At 40.8% G+C, this 21620-nt stretch overlaps 1 protein-coding gene across 1 annotated transcript in view; it reads right to left on the bottom strand.

Annotated features, from left to right (window-relative positions):
- Positions 1-21550, bottom strand: part of LOC133561483 (platelet endothelial aggregation receptor 1-like) — a 63757-nt gene extending 42207 nt beyond the window's left edge. Inside the window, exons 1-3 of the mRNA XM_061914770.1 lie at positions 21427-21550; positions 5208-5454; positions 73-175 (exon numbers count right to left, since the gene is read on the bottom strand). Coding sequence (XP_061770754.1) covers positions 73-175; positions 5208-5454; positions 21427-21550 — 474 coding nt within the window. The remainder of the gene's footprint in view (positions 1-72; positions 176-5207; positions 5455-21426) is intronic.
- Between the last annotated feature and the right edge of the window lie 70 nt (positions 21551-21620).

Below are 21620 nucleotides of genomic sequence, written 5' to 3'. Positions count from 1 at the left end.
TTTTGTGTCATTGGGAGAAGAATGGAATGGTAAAGATTGAGAGTGTATTTCAACTTGGAGTGACCAGCGTACCGTCCATCCAGGAGGACACTCACACACCCCTTTGCCCCTGCAGATGCCTCCATTCTGACAGGGACATCGCGCCGGGCACTTCCTAGAGCACGCCTTCTCACAACTGTGGACAAAACAAAGAATATAATAAAAGTTCATCTTATTCTACTTTATAATCAACTTTGGGTTTTGTTGTACACGTTGAATTGTGACTTTGTGTTGGACATAAAATAAATGATGCACACTCACATTACTAAATGTACACAATCTGCATAACCCTAAGCAGGCCTGATGCATTAACCCTAACCCTAAGCCAGTCACGTCACTAACCCTAACCTGACACATGCAGTCACGTCACTAACCCTAACCCTAACCCTAACCCAATCATGTCCCTAACCTGACACATGCAGTCACGTCACTAACCCTAACCCTGATCATCAATAATGACATCTGATCATCAGAGTAGACAACTGACCATCAGCATAGATGTCTGATCATCAGTAACGACGTCTGATCATCAGTATAGACAGCCTATCATCAGTATGGATATCTGATCATTAGTATGGACATCTGATCATTAGTAATGGCGTCTGATCATCAGTAACAACGTCTGATCATCAATAATGATATCTGACCATCAGTATAGACGGCTGATTATCAGTATAGACAGCCCATCAGTATGGACATTCGATCATCAGTATGGACATCTGATAATTAGTAATGGCGTCTGATCATCAGTAACAACGTCTGATCATCAATAATGATATCTGACCATCAGTATAGACGGCTGATTATCAGTATAGACAGCCCATCAGTATGGACATTCGATCATCAGTATGGACATCTGATAATTAGTAATGGCGTCTGATCATCAGTAACAACGTCTGATCATCAATAATGATATCTGACCATCAGTATAGACGGCTGATTATCAGTATAGACAGCCCATCATCAGTATGGACATTCGATCATCAGTATGGACATCTGATAATTAGTAATGGCGTCTGATCATCAGTAACAACGTCTGATCATCAATAATGATATCTGACCATCGGTATAGACGGCTGATTATCAGTATAGACAGCCCATCATCAGTATGGACATTCGATCATCAGTATGGACATCTGATAATTAGTAATGGCGTCTGATCATCAGTAACAACGTCTGATCAACAATAATGATATCTGACCATCAGTATAGACGTCTGATCATCAGTATAGACGTCTGATCATCAGTAACGACATCTGATCATCAATAATGATATCTGACCATCGGTATAGACGGCTGATTATCAGTATAGACAGCCCATCATCAGTATGGACATTCGATCATCAGTATGGACATCTGATAATTAGTAATGGCGTCTGATCATCAGTAACAACGTCTGATCATCAATAATGATATCTGACCATCGGTATGGACGGCTGATTATCAGTATAGACAGCCCATCATCAGTATGGACATTCGATCATCAGTATGGACATCTGATAATTAGTAATGGCGTCTGATCATCAGTAACAACGTCTGATCAACAATAATGATATCTGACCATCAGTATAGACGTCTGATCATCAGTATAGACGTCTGATCATCAGTAACGACATCTGATCATCAATAATGATATCTGACCATCGGTATAGACGGCTGATTATCAGTATAGACAGCCCATCATCAGTATGGACATTCGATCATCAGTATGGACATCTGATAATTAGTAATGGCGTCTGATCATCAGTAACAACGTCTGATCATCAATAATGATATCTGACCATCGGTATAGACGGCTGATTATCAGTATAGACAGCCCATCATCAGTATGGACATTCGATCATCAGTATGGACATCTGATAATTAGTAATGGCGTCTGATCATCAGTAACAACGTCTGATCAACAATAATGATATCTGACCATCAGTATAGACGTCTGATCATCAGTATAGACGTCTGATCATCAGTAACGACATCTGATCATCAATAATGATATCTGACCATCGGTATAGACGGCTGATTATCAGTATAGACAGCCCATCATCAGTATGGACATTCGATCATCAGTATGGACATCTGATAATTAGTAATGGCGTCTGATCATCAGTAACAACGTCTGATCATCAATAATGATATCTGACCATCGGTATGGACGGCTGATTATCAGTATAGACAGCCCATCATCAGTATGGACATTCGATCATCAGTATGGACATCTGATAATTAGTAATGGCGTCTGATCATCAGTAACAACGTCTGATCAACAATAATGATATCTGACCATCAGTATAGACGTCTGATCATCAGTATAGACGTCTGATCATCAGTAACGACATCTGATCATCAATAATGATATCTGACCATCGGTATAGACGGCTGATTATCAGTATAGACAGCCCATCATCAGTATGGACATTCGATCATCAGTATGGACATCTGATAATTAGTAATGGCGTCTGATCATCAGTAACAACGTCTGATCATCAATAATGATATCTGACCATCGGTATAGACGGCTGATTATCAGTATAGACAGCCCATCAGTATGGACATTCGATCATCAGTATGGACATCTGATAATTAGTAATGGCGTCTGATCATCAGTAACAACGTCTGATCATCAATAATGATATCTGACCATCGGTATAGACGGCTGATTATCAGTATAGACAGCCCATCATCAGTATGGACATTCGATCATCAGTATGGACATCTGATAATTAGTAATGGCGTCTGATCATCAGTAACAACGTCTGATCAACAATAATGATATCTGATCATCAGTATAGACGGCTGATTATCAGTATAGACAGCCCGTCATCAGTATGGACATTCGATCATCAGTATGGACATCTGATAATTAGTAATGGCGTCTGATCATCAGTAACAACGTCTGATCATCAATAATGATATCTGACCATTGGTATAGACGGCTGATTATCAGTATAGACAGCCCATCATCAGTATGGACATTCGATCATCAGTATGGACATCTGATAATTAGTAATGGCGTCTGATCATCAGTAACAACGTCTGATCATCAATAATGATATCTGACCATCGGTATAGACGGCTGATTATCAGTATAGACAGCCCATCATCAGTATGGACATTCGATCATCAGTATGGACATCTGATAATTAGTAATGGCGTCTGATCATCAGTAACAACGTCTGATCAACAATAATGATATCTGATCATCAGTATAGACGGCTGATTATCAGTATAGACAGCCCGTCATCAGTATGGACATTCGATCATCAGTATGGACATCTGATAATTAGTAATGGCGTCTGATCATCAGTAACAACGTCTGATCATCAATAATGATATCTGACCATTGGTATAGACGGCTGATTATCAGTATAGACAGCCCATCATCAGTATGGACATTCGATCATCAGTATGGACATCTGATAATTAGTAATGGCGTCTGATCATCAGTAACAACGTCTGATCATCAATAATGATATCTGACCATCGGTATAGACGGCTGATTATCAGTATAGACAGCCCATCATCAGTATGGACATTCGATCATCAGTATGGACATCTGATAATTAGTAATGGCGTCTGATCATCAGTAACAACGTCTGATCAACAATAATGATATCTGATCATCAGTATGGACGTCTGATCATCAGTAATGATAGTTTGATGGCGAGTAGCAGCGTTTGCCGCCAGGCTCCGCCCATCACGAATAGCTACTGACTGATTGAACACTTGAGGGTGTTATTGCATTTGTACCAATTCTAATCAAGATGTGAATTTGTGGAGTCGAGTTATAATTGTTGAACATTTGTGGCGATGCACAGTTTGGCACCATGCCCACATAGCAGAGGCAAAATTCCTTGGCAGTTTATCACCGCCCATACGTCTTGTAGCTGTCGGGCTGACTGACTTGTCAAAGTACAAAGATGTTGGCTAAAAAATGGCTGACGGAAATGGAAATGGTCGACTTCCTGTATGGAATTTAATTTGTGTAGTAATTACGAAAGCTTCTATTAAACATTGAATTTATTGTTCTGCCCTCACTGAATGTGTTGAGGTTATAAAGCTTGGAAGACAGCTAACAACCAATCCAGGACATTCTAATAAAGTTCCAAAGCAGATGAATCCATTTAGGTTCTTTATTGTTGTTGATCTTGCTTTGTCTTGCACTGGATTTTTATTATTATTATTATTATTATTCTTGTAAAACTGAAATACACACAATGACAATGTATGAGCTGTATGATTCAATTAACAAATTGAAATGTAATACACAATATGTAAACATTAGCTTTACACAAGTATACAGCATTATTACCAAACAAATACTGCTGAGTGTTGAAACTATTTTGATGGTGGAAATATGCGACCGGCAGCCATTTTGAATCCCCAAACATTCATTAAAATAGTGCACAAAAATCGTTTTTCAATACACATCTTACTATCATATTTAGCCACTTTCCACCGTAGTATTGAGTTACATAAACAAGTTAAACAGTTTACTTACAGACTTATCTTTTCCAAGGCTTGTAAGAGTTAACACAACTGGTCTACTTCTCATTTTTTATCAACTGAACTAACATCGTAAACCGGAAGTGTACAAACTAAACCGGAAGTGCCAAACTATTGACGCGCAGCATTTCCCATGGCCACAAGGTGTCAGTAATAGTCCACAATCAAACGGGCATAACAATTTCTTAGCTGAATTTTTTGCGTTTGATTTTTGTGGACTGAATTTTTTTTCAATGAACAAAATGTGTGTATTTAAAGATGTAGTGTTTTCAAAATTCAGTGTAAAAAAATCAGTGTATAAAAATGAAGTGTATAAAAGTTTCAATGTAGAAAAAAAGATTTCAATGTATAAGAATTTTGTGTACAAATTGTCAGTGCATAAAAAAGCTGTAAAAAAAGATTCAGGGTATAAAAATTCAGTCTTGAAAAATTCTGTATATAACAAATCAGCGTAAAAAAATATTTCAATGCATAAAACTTTAGTGTAAAAAATTCAGTGTTAAAAATACAGTATATAAAAAAATCAGAGTAAAATGTAAAAAAATGTGGTATAAAAATTGTCATTGTTTTAAAATTTGGTGTAAAAAAATCCATATATAAACATTGGATGTGTAAAAATTGTGTTAAAATGTCGAGTATAGAAAAAGATTTCCAAGGCGACTTACAAGGTGCCGGTGAAAGTGTCGCGGCAGGAGCACTCCCCGCTGGCTTTGTCGCACCAGCCGCCCGCCCCACACTTGCACTTCTGTGCACAGTTCTTGCCGAAGGTGCCGGCGGGACAGGCTTCCTCGCAGTAGCGTCCCATGTAGCCCGGCGGGCACTCACACGTCCCCTTGCCCGGGTCGCAGAGGGCGCCGTTCTTGCACTTGCACTGCTGACCGCAGCGTGGACCCCACTGCTTGTCGCCACAGGCTGAAGGGACAAGGAACACTTTAGAATCCAAGAGTTACAGAACTCACATTTCCTTCCAGAAGAGATTCCAACCTATTGAATATGTTTATCATTTCCAGCTTTTATATCAAGCCACCAAATTGGCTGTTATGGGGTAATGATCATGTCAAATCATACAATACAATATTCTCATACTTGGCTGTTCAGTGGCAGCCTTCGCACCGGCTTAAGTACTTGGCGAGTAAACAAGCACTCAAGTCGGACTGCCCCTTGGTAATGTTCCAATTCTCCATGCCAACAACAAAGTACGCCTGAGAGAAAGCGCTCCAAAGTACAGTAAGGCTTCACATTTCAAACTGCGCTAGCTCAATGCTAACTTACAATGGATGTGTCCTATTCATGACACAGATTAGCATTAGCAAATTTACATGACGACTCGAACATCTTCAAATTTGCTAATGAAAATTATAACTAGGATGCGATACTGCAGCATAACACATGTAAGAAAGAAATAGTTTACACTTCTTTGAAAAATAGGTAGATAGTGCTTTAATAATAGGAAAACCTGCAGGGTAGTAAAGCTGCTATATGTGAAGCATGTTGAAGCAAGTAACGACTGTAAACTTTTTGTAGGGCTCAGCAGAAGACAAGACCATTTTTTATGCTTTGTAATAATCCAAAAGTATAAGATGGCCAACAATATTCCGTTTACATCTTGTGACCTCAACACTAGGCAAGTAGTAGCGATTTTGAAATTATAGGCGCAAATGCTGAGGAACTACTTTTAGCGGCGCTGTGACCACAGAAGCTAACTAACTCATACTGCTATCCTGATATGTTGATCTGCTGGATCACCTCAAAGTTGCTGAAAGTCAATTCTGGATGATGAAACATGTCTCTCACCTGGAGAGTAGAAGGTTGTGACCATGAACTTTGAATTCAACTTTGACGCGGTGTTGGTGTTGACAAGAAAGACACGAAAAGACGCTTGTTTGTTTATAACAGAACTGCACGGCACAGTTTCTATAGGAGAAACTCACTGTTAAATGCTAAACAAAGAATTGTTTATTCTTGAACAATTGACATTTATTACCACATAAAGACACACATAGAGGAAAATTAGTAGCGTTGAGTACTGGTCTTGGAAATTCAAATGAGACTGGTACCCATGCTTAAATAGTGACTCTGCCCAAAATGACTGCCGACACTCTAAAAGCTTGTAGAAAGTTTTCCCAGAGGATTGTTACAGCCACAAAAGTTAGGATTGCTTTGCTCCACACCACAACACGTTTGGTTCTTTAGGTGTGCAACATTTACAAAGGATGGCCAGAATGTAACACAAGATTCAAAACAGTAATTGTGACGTTTGATATGCTCAGACCTTCCAGTAAAGCTCCTCCTTCTAGTCCAAGTCCAATAATGCAGTCAACTCTTTGAAAAAGACAAAAAGAAGCTCAGCACTTGAACAGCCACGCTTCCTTCATGCACCAAGAGTTTGCACCCTAACTTCACCACGTCTGCTCAGCACATGGTGATGTCATGGAAAACACTCTTTTCTCAAAAACAGACTGGATTAGTGAGACAAGACATCTGCAGAAATGAAGAACAGAAGAGAAGTTGTCCTTGTGACTGGTCCAGACCTGAGAGTGGTCTCAGCAGCAAGAAGACTTGCATGGACATCACAGAGATGAAGGACAGAAGAGAAGTTGTCCTTGTGACTGGTCCAGACCTGAGAGTGGTCTCAGCAGCAAGAAGACTTGCATGGACATCACAGAAATGAAGAACAGAAGAGAAGTTGTCCTTGTGACTGGTCCAGACCTGAGAGTGGTCTCAGCAGCAAGAAGACTTGCATGGACATCACAGAGATGAAGGACAGAAGAGAAGTTGTGCTTGTGACTGGTCCAGACCTGAGAGTGGTCTCAGCAGCAAGAAGACTTGCATGGAGATCACAGAGATGAAGAACAGAAGAGAAGTTGTGCTTGTGACTGGTCCAGACCTGAGAGTGGTCTCAGCAGCAAGAAGACTTGCATGGAGATCACAGAGATGAAGAACAGAAGAGAAGTTGTCCTTGTGACTGGCCCAGACCTGAGAGTGGTCTCAGCAGCAAGAAGACTTGCATGGAGATCACAAGACGGACGCTTGCTTGGAGGACGTTCACACATGGCTTGAGTTTCAGGCGCACAACTCAAGAGGTCCCGCGGGAGATGTTTTGGGACATTGGCATCACGTGACACTCCATGAGTGAGGCTCAGTTCTCTCAAACTGAGGAAGGTTTTCATGGCCACCTCAGGGAAAGTTATCTCTTTCAGTCATCGCTAATCTTTGTGCACAACAATAACAGCCGGTGAAAACTGCCCCAGGAGCCCCAACTTTTTTTTCCAAAGCCGCCACTCCTGAAAGCAGATCTAAATGTGGCTCGGCAGCGCCAGTGTTTGTCTGAGCAACTCAAGACAGTTTTCTTCACATGGCAGCCGCACGCTGTCATGTTGACTGATGACAAAGTCAGCTGGGGCAGCCATTGTGTTTAGCCAGACCTTCTCCCCTGCATGACTTCCACACTCTTCTTTAGGACACTTCAATTTGATCTCTCTGAGGCACTGAAACTAAACAGGTGCTATAGAGCACAGGTGTTCAAACTACACTCACAAGTTTCATTTGAAATATCTGACAACCTGGTTACTGGAACTAATTGTGAGAAAATCAGGTCAATGACCATGAATTGTTGATTGAAGTAAACATAGCAAAGCGTTAACTTATATGACCCAATCCAAACAAGCTTCCCTAGTCGTGGTGCACAAAAGATGAAGACAAATGCAACTACCATAAAAGTCAACACACACAACACAACCTGCTCACTGAACTTTGTGGACTTAATCAAAAATGGCAAAGCACCATACAAATTAAAAAACACACTTGTTTCAAACAAATACAATGCATGATGGGAAAATGCAAAACACTCTCCACAATCCTTTGGCACATTTTAGCTGCTTGATATTTCTAATTGATTACAAATATTTAAGAAGGTTGGCAGGGAATTAAACAAGGAAGGACTCAAACTTTCACATACTCTTAATATCCAATTGTAGTCATTATTAATAAACAGAATCAGATATACTACATCCATCATCTTCATACAAAAAGTACACATAAATATATATCCTCACTTTACATGCAGTTGGCTTTCGGCCCCTGGCCAAAGTTTTTTATCCCAATGTGGCCCCTAAACTAAAAAGTATGGACATAGTACAATAGGGTAGTTCCAAAATATTAAGGAATTGTGCATTTAGTGATAAAAGCATGACATTTGGTAGACTTATAGCGAAAGGCATTCTCAAAAGATTTGGATGTGGAAACATCATGAATTGGGCTTCACGGTGGTAGAGGGGTTAGTGCGTCTGCCTCACAATACGAAGTTCCTGCAGTCCTGGGTTCAAATCCAGGCTCGGGATCTTTCTGTGTGGAGTTTGCATGTTCTCCCCGTGAATGCGTGGGTTCCCTCTGGGTACTCCGGCTTCCTCCCACCTCCAAAGACATGCACCTGGGGATAGGCCCCTCCCACCTCCAAAGACATGCACCTGGGGATAGGCCCCTCCCACCTCCAAAGACATGCACCTGGGGATAGGTTGATGGGCAACACTAAATGGTCCCTAGTGTGTGAATGTGAGTGTGAATGTTGTCTGTCTATGTGGGTTGGCCCTGCTATGAGGTGGCGACTTGTCCAGGGTGTACTCCGCCTTCCGCCCGATTGTAGCTGAAAGGGAATAAGCGGTAGAAAATGGATGGATGGATGGACATCATGAATTTTCAACATGGTGCTCATGGCAGCCATCTTTCAAAATGTCCGCCAGCAACAACTGTTTTCTTATGAATGATGGATTTAATATGATATTTCAGGCTTATTTACTATTCATACTACTTGGTAAATGTCTTTTGTATAGTGGAACATTTTCATAGAAAATTCAAAATGGCCGCCAACTGGTTGGATATGGATGATCTCTATGTTTAATTATACATTTATCTTGATGCAGAATTTGAATTGGGAACTTTGGAATTTCTAAGAATCTTCTTTCTATCTCAAAATACTCATGTTAAGCAAGGGAAACTTAGGGTCTATGGTATACAGTATAGTTCTGGTGTTGACACCAGGACTGTATGTACCCCACACATGTCCTCCTTGGTATACAGTATAGTTCTGGTGTTGACACCAGGACTGTATGTACCCCACACGTGTCCTCCTTGGTATACAGTATAGTTCTGGTGTTGACACCAGGACTGTATGTACCCCACACGTGTCCTCCTTGGTATACAGTATAGTTCTGGTGTTGACACCAGGACTGTATGTACCCCACACATGTCCTCCTTGGTATACAGTATAGTTCTGGTGTTGACACCAGGACTGTATGTACCCCACACGTGTCCTCCTTGGTATACAGTATAGTTCTGGTGTTGACACCAGGACTGTATGTACCCCACACGTGTCCTCCTTGGTATACAGTATAGTTCTGGTGTTGACACCAGGACTGTATGTACCCCACACGTGTCCTCCTTGGTATACAGTATAGTTCTGGTGTTGAGACCAGGACTGTATGTACCCCACACATGTCCTCCTTGGTATACAGTATAGTTCTGGTGTTGAGACCAGGACTGTATGTACCCCACACATGTCCTCCTTGGTATACAGTATAGTTCTGGTGTTGAGACCAGGACTGTATGTACCCCACACGTGTCCTCCTTGGTATACAGTATAGTTCTGGTGTTGACACCAGGACTGTATGTACCCCACACATGTCCTCCTTGGTATACAGTATAGTTCTGGTGTGGACACCAGGACTGTATGTACCCCACACATGTCCTCCTTGGTATACAGTATAGTTCTGGTGTGGACACCAGGACTGTATGTACCCCACACATGTCCTCCTTGGTATACAGTATAGTTCTGGTGTTGACACCAGGACTGTATGTACCCCACACATGTCCTCCTTGGTATACAGTATAGTTCTGGTGTGGACACCAGGACTGTATGTACCCCACACATGTCCTCCTTGGTATACAGTATAGTTCTGGTGTTGACACCAGGACTGTATGTACCCCACACGTGTCCTCCTTGGTATACAGTATAGTTCTGGTGTTGACACCAGGACTGTATGTACCCCACACGTGTCCTCCTTGGTATACAGTATAGTTCTGGTGTTGACAGCAGGACTGTATGTACCCCACACATGTCCTCCTTGGTATACAGTATAGTTCTGGTGTTGACACCAGGACTGTATGTACCCCACACATGTCCTCCTTGGTATACAGTATAGTTCTGGTGTTGACACCAGGACTGTATGTACCCCACACGTGTCCTCCTTGGTATACAGTATAGTTCTGGTGGTGACAGACTGTATGTACCCCACACGTGTCCTCCTTGGTATACAGCTCTCTTAACATGCTCTTCTAGGGCAGCCTTATTAGGGGCGACTGGTTGCACATTCCCGCTTCCGCCATCCTAGTCACTGCCGTTGTGTCCTTGGGCAAGACACTTTACCCACGTGCTCCCAGTGCCACCCACACTGGTTTAAATGTAACTTAGATATTGGGTTTCACTATTTAAAGCGCTTTGAGTCACTAGAGAAAAGCGCTATATAAATATAATTCACTTCACTTCATTGTGACTTCATGCGACTATGTGCAATAACATGCGACTATGTGCAATAACATGCGACTATGTGCAATAACATGCGACTATGTGCAATAACATGTGACTATGTGCAATAACATGTGACTATGTGCAATAACATGTGACTATGTGCAATAACATGTGACTATGTGCAATAACATGTGACTATGTGCAATAACATGCGACTATGTGCAATAACATGCGACTATGTGCAATAACATGCGACTATGTGCAATAACATGTGACTATGTGCAATAACATGCGACTATGTGCAATAACATGCGACTATGTGCAATAACATGGGACTATGTGCAATAACATGCGACTATGTGCAATAACATGCGACTATGTGCAATAACATGCGACTATGTGCAATAACATGCGACTATGTGCAATAACATGCGACTATGTGCAATAACATGTGACTATGTGCAATAACATGTGACTATGTGCAATAACATGTGACTATGTGCAATAACATGTGACTATGTGCAATAACATGCGACTATGTGCAATAACATGTGACTATGTGCAATAACATGTGACTATGTGCAATAACATGTGACTATGTGCAATAACATGTGACTATGTGCAATAACATGTGACTATGTGCAATAACATGTGACTATGTGCAATAACATGTGACTATGTGAAATAACATGCGACTATGTGCAATAACATGCGACTATGTGCAATAACATGTGACTATGTGCAATAACATGTGACTATGTGCAATAACATGTGACTATGTGCAATAACATGCGACTATGTGCAATAACATGTGACTATGTGCAATAACATGTGACTATGTGCAATAACATGCGACTATGTGCAATAACATGTGACTATGTGCAATAACATGTGACTATGTGAAATAACATGCGACTATGTGCAATAACATGCGACTATGTGCAATAACATGTGACTATGTGCAATAACATGTGACTATGTGCAATAACATGTGACTATGTGCAATAACATGCGACTATGTGCAATAACATGCGACTATGTGCAATAACATGCGACTATGTGCAATAACATGTGACTATGTGCAATAACATGTGACTATGTGCAATAACATGCGACTATGTGCAATAACATGTGACTATGTGCAATAACATGTGACTATGTGCAATAACATGTGACTATGTGCAATAACATGTGACTATGTGCAATAACATGTGACTATGTGCAATAACATGTGACTATGTGCAATAACATGTGACTATGTGCAATAACATGCGACTATGTGCAATAACATGTGACTATGTGCAATAACATGTGACTATGTGCAATAACATGTGACTATGTGCAATAACATGTGACTATGTGCAATAACATGCGACTATGTGCAATAACATGTGACTATGTGCAATAACATGTGACTATGTGCAATAACATGTGACTATGTGCAATAACATGTGACTATGTGCAATAACATGTGACTATGTGCAATAACATGTGACTATGTGAAATAACATGCGACTATGTGCAATAACATGCGACTATGTGCAATAACATGTGACTATGTGCAATAACATGTGACTATGTGCAATAACATGTGACTATGTGCAATAACATGCGACTATGTGCAATAACATGTGACTATGTGCAATAACATGTGACTATGTGCAATAACATGCGACTATGTGCAATAACATGTGACTATGTGAAATAACATGCGACTATGTGCAATAACATGCGACTATGTGCAATAACATGTGACTATGTGCAATAACATGCGACTATGTGCAATAACATGCGACTATGTGCAATAACATGTGACTATGTGCAATAACATGTGACTATGTGCAATAACATGTGACTATGTGCAATAACATGTGACTATGTGCAATAACATGTGACTATGTGCAATAACATGTGACTATGTGCAATAACATGCGACTATCCGCTTCCTCATGCGTGCAATCCATGTCCGATCTGGGAGACGTGGCTTGCTAAGGACTTCCATGTCACTTGTGATGACAAGCTCTTTATCCTCCTGCACAAATTGGAGGTGGGAGGGGCTTATCCCCAAGTGCATGTCTTTGTGGTGGGGAGGGGCCTATCTCCAGGTGCATGTCTTTGGAGGTGGGGGGCCTAGCCCCAGGTGCATGTATTTGGAGGTGGGGGGGGGGGGGGGCTACCCCCGAGTGCATGTCTTTGTGGTGGTGGGTGGCGGGTCTATCCCCAGATGGATGTCTTTGGAGGTGGGAGGGGCCTATCCCCAGATGCTTGTCTTTGGAGGTGGGAGGGGCCTATCCCCAGATGGATGTCTTTGGAGGTGGGAGGGGCCTATCCCCAAATGCATATCTTTGGAGGTGGGAGGGGCCTATCCCCAGATGCATGTCTTTGGAGGTGGGAGGGGCCTATCCCCAGATGCATGTCTTTGGAGGTGGGAGGGGCCTATCCCCAGATGCATGTCTTTGGAGGTGGGAGGGGCCTATCCCCAGATGCTTGTCTTTGGAGGTGGGAGGAAGCCGGAGTATCCCGAGGGTAGAACGCAGTCACAGGAAGAACATGCAACTGCCACACAGAAAGACCCCGAGCCTGGGGATTGAACCCAGGACCTTAGTATTGTGATGCACATGCACTAAACCCTGTGCCACTGTGCTGCTTCTAACAAACCATACTGCCAGCGATTATAAGTACGTCAATATAAAGAATCAATGTCATCAAATCCACTAAAGTGATTTCTTATTTGGCATGATATTACCTACTGGTGTCCCACAGAGAACAATGCTAGGACCCATGAAGATGATGTTTATTCAAAACTGGGGCTGTTTAACTCATGCCATAAATGGCAAAGCATTAATAATGCATGTATAGATGCAGACTAGTCACACATACATTCGTGCAAAGCAAAGTGACAAGTTTCACATCCAAATAAACCCTAGATGCCATTTGAGGTGTAGCTATTTGCAAGTATTGAACAAATAACCTGCAATTAAGTACAGCATTTAAAAAAATATTCCTGTACGTCCATCTTTTGAAGTCTATGTAAATTATGCGCACAATTAATTTACTTTGATTATTTGTGACTAATCAAAATGCAAAAGCGCGATTAATCTGATTCAACAGTGTAATTGTTTGACAGCTCTTTCAAAAAGTAAATATAAAACAATAATTGGCCTCCTTCCTGCAGCTAAACCTTCATCTCCTAACCCTCCATGAGATGATATAACAGCACACCCATTACTTCCTTCTTCTTCAAACTTTGATGGCACTAGCTGCAGATGGAAATGGGGGCTGCCGCTATAAATCCAGCAGAGGGCGCTGTGTCAATGTAGATTTTGTAAGTATACTTGTATATATTTACAACTATTGAAAATGGGGGGAGGATTTTTAATTTTTTTTTGTCATGAAAAAGGGAGGTATTTTGGGTTGGTGCACTAACTGTAAGTGTATCTTGTGTTTTTTATGATGATTTAATAAAAAAAATAAAATGAAAATAAAAATAAAAAACATTTAAAAAAATTATTCTGCGGTGCTTGGGGACCACTGGTTTAGAGTAGCAGATGTCGGCTTTTTGATGTATGATTGACAATTGTTATCATCGGGGGTCATTGTGTGTAAACATAGATATGGTGTTCCACAGGGCTCAGTACAAGAACCCCTCACGTCTCATCCACCTTCTTTTGCTGCCTGCTTTTCATCAACCCTGGAGAGGTTTTACTCATTTAAAACTAAACCCACAAAATGAATAATAATATTCACCTTTATCCTTTTTCACTCACTACAGCATATATTTTACTGACATGAATATCTCTCCCAAACACACTTCAGGGTTCATAAGCTGTTGTGCACCTACTTTGAAAGTGGAATTGTGGGAGTCAAAGTGTGTTTTACAATCTCGTCTTTTCAAAAGTGTTTTACAATCTCGTCTTTTCAAAAGTGTTTTACAATCTCGTCTTTTCAAAAGTGTTTTACAATCTCGTCTTTTCAAAAGTGTTTTACAATCTCGTCTTTTCAAAAGTGTTTTACAATCTCGTCTTTTCAAAAGTGTTTCACAATCTCATCCTTTCAAAAGTGTTTTACAATCTCGTCTTTTCAAAAGTGTTTTACAATCTCGTCTTTTCAAAAGTGTTTTACAATCTCGTCTTTTCAAAAGTGTTTTACAATCTCGTCTTTTCAAAAGTGTTTTACAATCTCGTCTTTTCAAAAGTGTTTTACAATCTCGTCTTTTCAAAAGTGTTTTACAATCTCGTCTTTTCAAAAGTGTTTTACAATCTCGTCTTTTCATCCGTGCAAATGGCTCACAACACAAATCAATGGATCAATAATCTTCTTTTTCTGGCCTCTCTCCCAATAAACCAGGTTATAATATTTCCAATTTTCCATCTCCTCCTTCCCGCTTCAAGCACTTGGGAACCTCCAAAAGTTTTGAAAGAGAGAAAGGTGTAGTGGAAGAAAAGCAGGGAGGAGAAGTTTGAAGGTGCAGAGGGAGCGTAAGGCAAGATGGAGAAAAGTCTGAGAGTGGCCTCATTTTTTCCATTTCCTCTTCCCACCATCAACTCCTTCTCTCTGTTTGCCTCGGCACAGGACAACAATGAAAGAAGGTTGTGGAAAGAGATGCCCTTCACACCTCTGACCAGTCCACATAGCTCAGGTGGTAGAGTGGCCGTGCCAACAACTTGAGGGTTGTAGGTTCGATTCCCGCTTCTGCCATCCTAGTCACTGCTGTTGTGTCCTTGGGCAAGACACTTTACCCACCTGCTCCCAGTGCCACACACACTGGTTTAAAAAATGTAACTTAGATATTGGGTTTCACTATGTAAAGCGCTTTGAGTCACTAGAGAAAAGTGCTATATAAATATAATTCACTTCACTTCACACTGTGGACTGGGGTGAAAACAAGAAAGGCAGATTTACACGGACATCATTCCTGAGACATGAGAAGCACTTTGTGCCAAGTTTTTGAGTCTTACAAATGGCACACAGTCCCAATGTAGAGAAGTGGTCTGCAGAGGACAATCCACAGTGTGTCCCCCGGGGATCAGTAGTCAAACCCCTAACGTGAATCCACAGTGTGTCCCCCGGGGATCAGTAGTCAAACCCCTAACGTGAATCCACAGTGTGTCCCCCGGGGATCACTAGTCAAACCCCTAACCTGAATCCACAGTGTGTCCCCCGGGGATCAGTAGTCAAACCCCTAACGTGAATCCACAGTGTGTCCCCCGGGGATGAGTAGTCAAACCCCTAACGTGAATCCACAGTGTGTCCCCCGGGGATCACTAGTCAAACCCCTAACCTGAATCCACAGTGTGTCCCCCGGGGATCAGTAGTCAAACCCCTAACGTGAATCCACAGTGTGTCCCCCGGGGATCAGTAGTCAAACCCCCAACCTGAATCCACAGTGTGTCCCCCGGGGATCAGTAGTCAAACCCCCAACCTGAATCCACAGTGTGTCCCCCGGGGATCAGTAGTCAAACCCCTAACGTGAATCCACAGTGTGTCCCCCGGGGATCACTAGTCAAACCCCTAACCTGAATCCACAGTGTGTCCCCCGGGGATCAGTAGTCAAACCCCTAACGTGAATCCACAGTGTGTCCCCCGGGGATCAGTAGTCAAACCCCCAACCTGAATCCACAGTGTGTCCCCCGGGGATCAGTAGTCAAACCCCCAACCTGAATCCACAGTGTGTCCCCCGGGGATCAGTAGTCAAACCCCTAACGTGAATCCACAGTGTGTCCCCCGGGGATCAGTAGTCAAACCCCTAACGTGAATCCACAGTGTGTCCCCCGGGGATCAGTAGTCAAACCCCTAACCTGAATCCACAGTGTGTCCCCCGGGGATCAGTAGTCAAACCCCTAACGTGAATCCACAGTGTGTCCCCCGGGGATCAGTAGTCAAACCCCTAACCTGAATCCACAGTGTGTCCCCCGGGGATCAGTAGTCAAACCCCTAACGTGAATCCACAGTGTGTCCCCCGGGGATCAGTAGTCAAACCCCTAACGTGAATCCACAGTGTGTCCCCCGGGGATCAGTAGTCAAACCCCTAACATGAGCATCGTAGACAAGGAGATCAAGTACCCTAAAATCCGGACTATAAACTGCTCATTTCTTCCTACGATTTGACCTCTGCGGCTTATAAAACAGTGTGGCTAATTTATGGATTTTTCTCGTTGACACCCAGGATGGAAATATTAAAAAATAATAAAACTAGCTAAGACACTGAAAATGTGTGTAATTGTTTGTGCTGTGGTGCCATCTTTTGGACGAGTTTGCTCACTGCATGTGCTGCAGTGTTGCATTGCCCTTCTGTTTAGAGCTGTCAACCGGAACTACAAGTGCTGTTCCGTCTTCTAGTCATCCATAACGTTCCTACTCGTACGAATTCTTCATTCATCACTCCAAGCAATGTTTGTAAGTATTACAATATAACTAAACAATTCTTTGTTCCTAAACCTTCCCATGTGCGATGTCAAGTTTTTTCATGTGTATTTGTATGTGCTATTGTAATGTAAAGAAGCTAGCGTTGTTAGTATTAGCTTATATGCTAACACGTTTACAAGTGTCTGAATTAGTATTATTAACCAACAATGGCATTCATTTTGTATTGTTTCACTTTCACAAATTCCTCAGTAAAGTCCGCAAAACATCAGCATGGAGTTATTGAGTCTGTTTAGCTGATTGGAGAGCTAGCTTGCGCAGCTAGCTGGTCCATGACCATGACTTGTGTTTTGTTTGAACATCTGTTTTACTGCCGTGTTACAAACACCGTTTGGAAACGATTAAGGTGTGTAAATAAACATTCACAGAATATTTCTGTGTAAATGACTCATTTCACAACATCTGCGACTTATGTGCGGCTAATATATGGAAAAAAAAATGTTTCACCTAAAATCAAGTGAGCAGTCTGGAAAATACGGTACCTGCTAAGTTTATTAGCGGCTTTTGTTAGTTTTTCTTGTCTCACTTTCAGCCTTTGCCTGTCAGAGGTAGCCACGGCCAGTCAATTGCATGATTGGTTGAGATGACTTTTATGCCCTTTTTGATGCCACCCTGGCCAGAAAAGGGAGCCATGCCTGCTGCCAAGAAAAGGCCGAAGCTGACCAACACGCCGGATTGTAGTCAGCTGGAGGCGTGTCTTCATGAAATTAAACAATGGATGTCCGCTAACTTTTTGCAACTTAACGCCAAAAAAACGGAAATGCTGATTATCGGTCCTGCTAGACACCGACCTCTATTTAATAATACAACTTTAACATTTGACAACCAAATAATAAAACAAGGTGACTCGGTAAAGAATCTGGGTATTATCTTCCACCCAACTCTCTCCTTTGAGGCACACATTAAAAGCGTTACTAAAACGGCCTTCTTTCATCTCCGTAATATCGCTAAAATTCGCTCCATTTTGTCCACTAAAGACGCTGAGATCATTATCCATGCGTTTGTTACGTCTCGTCTCGATTACTGTGACGTATTATTTTGGGGTCTCCCCATGTCTAGCATTAAAAGATTACAGTTGGTACAAAATGCGGCTGCTAGACTTTTGACAAGAACAAGAAAGTTTGATCACATTACGCCTAGACTGTATATACCTTTATATACATATATACATACATGTATACCTATACTGTATATACCTTTATATACATATATACATACATATATACCTATACTGCATATACCTTTATATACATATATACATACATATATACCTATACTGTATATACATTTATATACATACATATATACCTATACTGTATATACCTTTATATACATATATACATACATACCTATACTATATATACCTTTATATACATATATACATACATATTTTTGTAACATTTCTCTATTTTGTTTCCTTTTAAACCCCCGTTATTTACTTTTTACTTTTTTTTAAATTGATCTCAACTCTGTACACTGCTGCTGGAATTTTAATTTTCCTGAAGGAACTCTCCTGAAGGAATCAATAAAGTACTATCTATCTATCTATCTATCTATATATATATACCTATACTGTATATACCTTTATATACAAATATACATACATATATACCTATACTGTATATACCTTTATATACATATATACATACATATATACCTATACTGTATATACCTTTATATACATATATACATACATATATACCTATACTGTATATACCTTTATATACATATATACACACATGTATACCTATACTGTATATACCTTTATATACATATAGACATACATATATACCTATACTGTATATACATTTATATACATAATTATATATACCTATACTGTATATACCTTTATATACAAATATACATACATATATACCTATACTGTATATACCTTTATATACATATATACATACATATATACCTATACTGTATATACCTTTATATACATATATACATACATATATACCTATACTGTATATACCTTTATATACATATATACATACATGTATACCTATACTGTATATACCTTTATATACATATATACATACATATATACCTATACTGTATATACATTTATATACATACATATATACCTATACTGTATGTACCTTTATATACGTACATATATACATACATACATACATACCTATACTATATATACCTTTATATACATATATACATACATATTTTTGTAATATTTCTCTATTTTGTTTCCTTTTAAACCCCCGTTATTTACTTTTTACTTTTTTTTAAATTGATCTCAACTCTGTACACTGCTGCTGGAATTTTAATTTTCCTGAAGGAACTCTCCTGAAGGAATCAATAAAGTACTATCCATCTATCTATCTATCTATATATATATACCTATACTGTATATACCTTTATATACAAATATACATACATATATACCTATACTGTATATACCTTTATATACATATATACATACATATATACCTATACTGTATATACCTTTATATACATATATACATACATATATACCTATACTGTATATACCTTTATATACATATATACATACATGTATACCTATACTGTATATACCTTTATATACATATATACATACATATATACCTATACTGTATATACCTTTATATACATATATACATACATATATACCTATACTGTATATACCTTTATATACATACATATATACCTATACTGTATATACCTTTATATACATATATACATACATATATACCTATACTGTATATACCTTTATATACATATATACATACATATATACCTATACTGGCTCACCTGCACTGGCTCCCTGTGCACCTAAGATGTGACTTTAAAGTTTTACTACTTATGTATAAAATACTACACGGTCTAGCTCCATCCTATCTTGCCGATTGTATTGTACCATATGTCCCGGCAAGAAATCTGCGTTCAAAAGACTCCGGCTTATTAGTGATTCCCAAAGCCCAAAAAAAGTCTGCGGGCTATAGAGTGTTTTCATTTCGGGCTCCAGTACTCTGGAATGCCCTCCCGGTAACAGTTCGAGATGCTACCTCAGTAGAAGCATTTAAGTCTCACCTTAAAACTCATCTATATACTCTAGTCTTTAAATAGGCCTCTTTTTTAGACGAGTTGATCTGCCGCTTTTCTTTTTTCTCCTTTGTCCACCCCTCCCTTGTGGAGGGGGTCCGGTCCGATGACCATGGATGAAGTACTGGCTGTCCAGAGTCGAGACCCAGGATGGACTGCTCGTTGGGACCCAGGATGGACCGCTCGCCTGTGTATCGGTTGGGGACATCTCTACGCTGCTGATCCGCCTCCGCTTGGGATGGTTTCCTGTGGACGGGACTCTCGCTGCTGTCTTGGATCCACTTTGAACTGAACTCTCGCGGCTGTGTTGGAGCCACTATGGATTGAACTTTCACAGTATCGTGTTAGACCCGCTCCACATCCATTGCTTTCGGTCCCCTAGAGGGGGGGGGTTGCCCACATCTGAGGTCTCTCCAAGGTTTCTCATAGTCAGCATTGTCACTGGCGTCCCACTGGATGTGAATTCTCCCTGCCCACTGGGTGTGAGTGTTCCTTGCCCTTTTGTGGGTTCTTCCGAGGATGTTGTAGTCGTAATGATTTGTGCAGTCCTTTGAGACATTTGTGATTTGGGGGTATATAAATAAACATTGATTAATTGATTGATTGATTCATGTTAGGCTGCCTACAGACTAGGAGTTATTGTAATTGATATTAAGGAGGAGTGTGTCTCCACCACTGAAGCTGCTTCTGGGCTCCAACTGATGACTCACTGCTTGTTTCCATTGGAAAATGTTTGCCTAATGTTTGCGATGGCTGTGAGCCGCTGGGCTGACGGGAAAATGTCCTTTCTTGTTGTGTCAGCAGTCTTTCCAACGCAGTGCCACGGCCTAAAGGGGACTTCAAGGAGCAAGTCAACAAGGAACTTTCCTTACCGCTTGAACAGTCGTGGCCTCGCCAGCCTCCCTCGCACTGACATCGGTCTGGAGCCACGCAGCGGCCGTGGACGCACTCCGTGGTGCAGCGAGCTGGGGATGACACACAACACTCGCTGGTCATGACACACAACACTCGCTGGTCATGACAGACAACACTCGCTGGTCATGACAGACAACACTCGCTGGTCATG

Source organism: Nerophis ophidion, linkage group LG11 (genome assembly GCF_033978795.1).
Source record: "Nerophis ophidion isolate RoL-2023_Sa linkage group LG11, RoL_Noph_v1.0, whole genome shotgun sequence".
NCBI lineage: Eukaryota > Metazoa > Chordata > Actinopteri > Syngnathiformes > Syngnathidae > Nerophis > Nerophis ophidion.
Note: the sequence above shows the minus strand (reverse complement) of the source record. Positions and strands in the feature narration are given on the sequence as shown.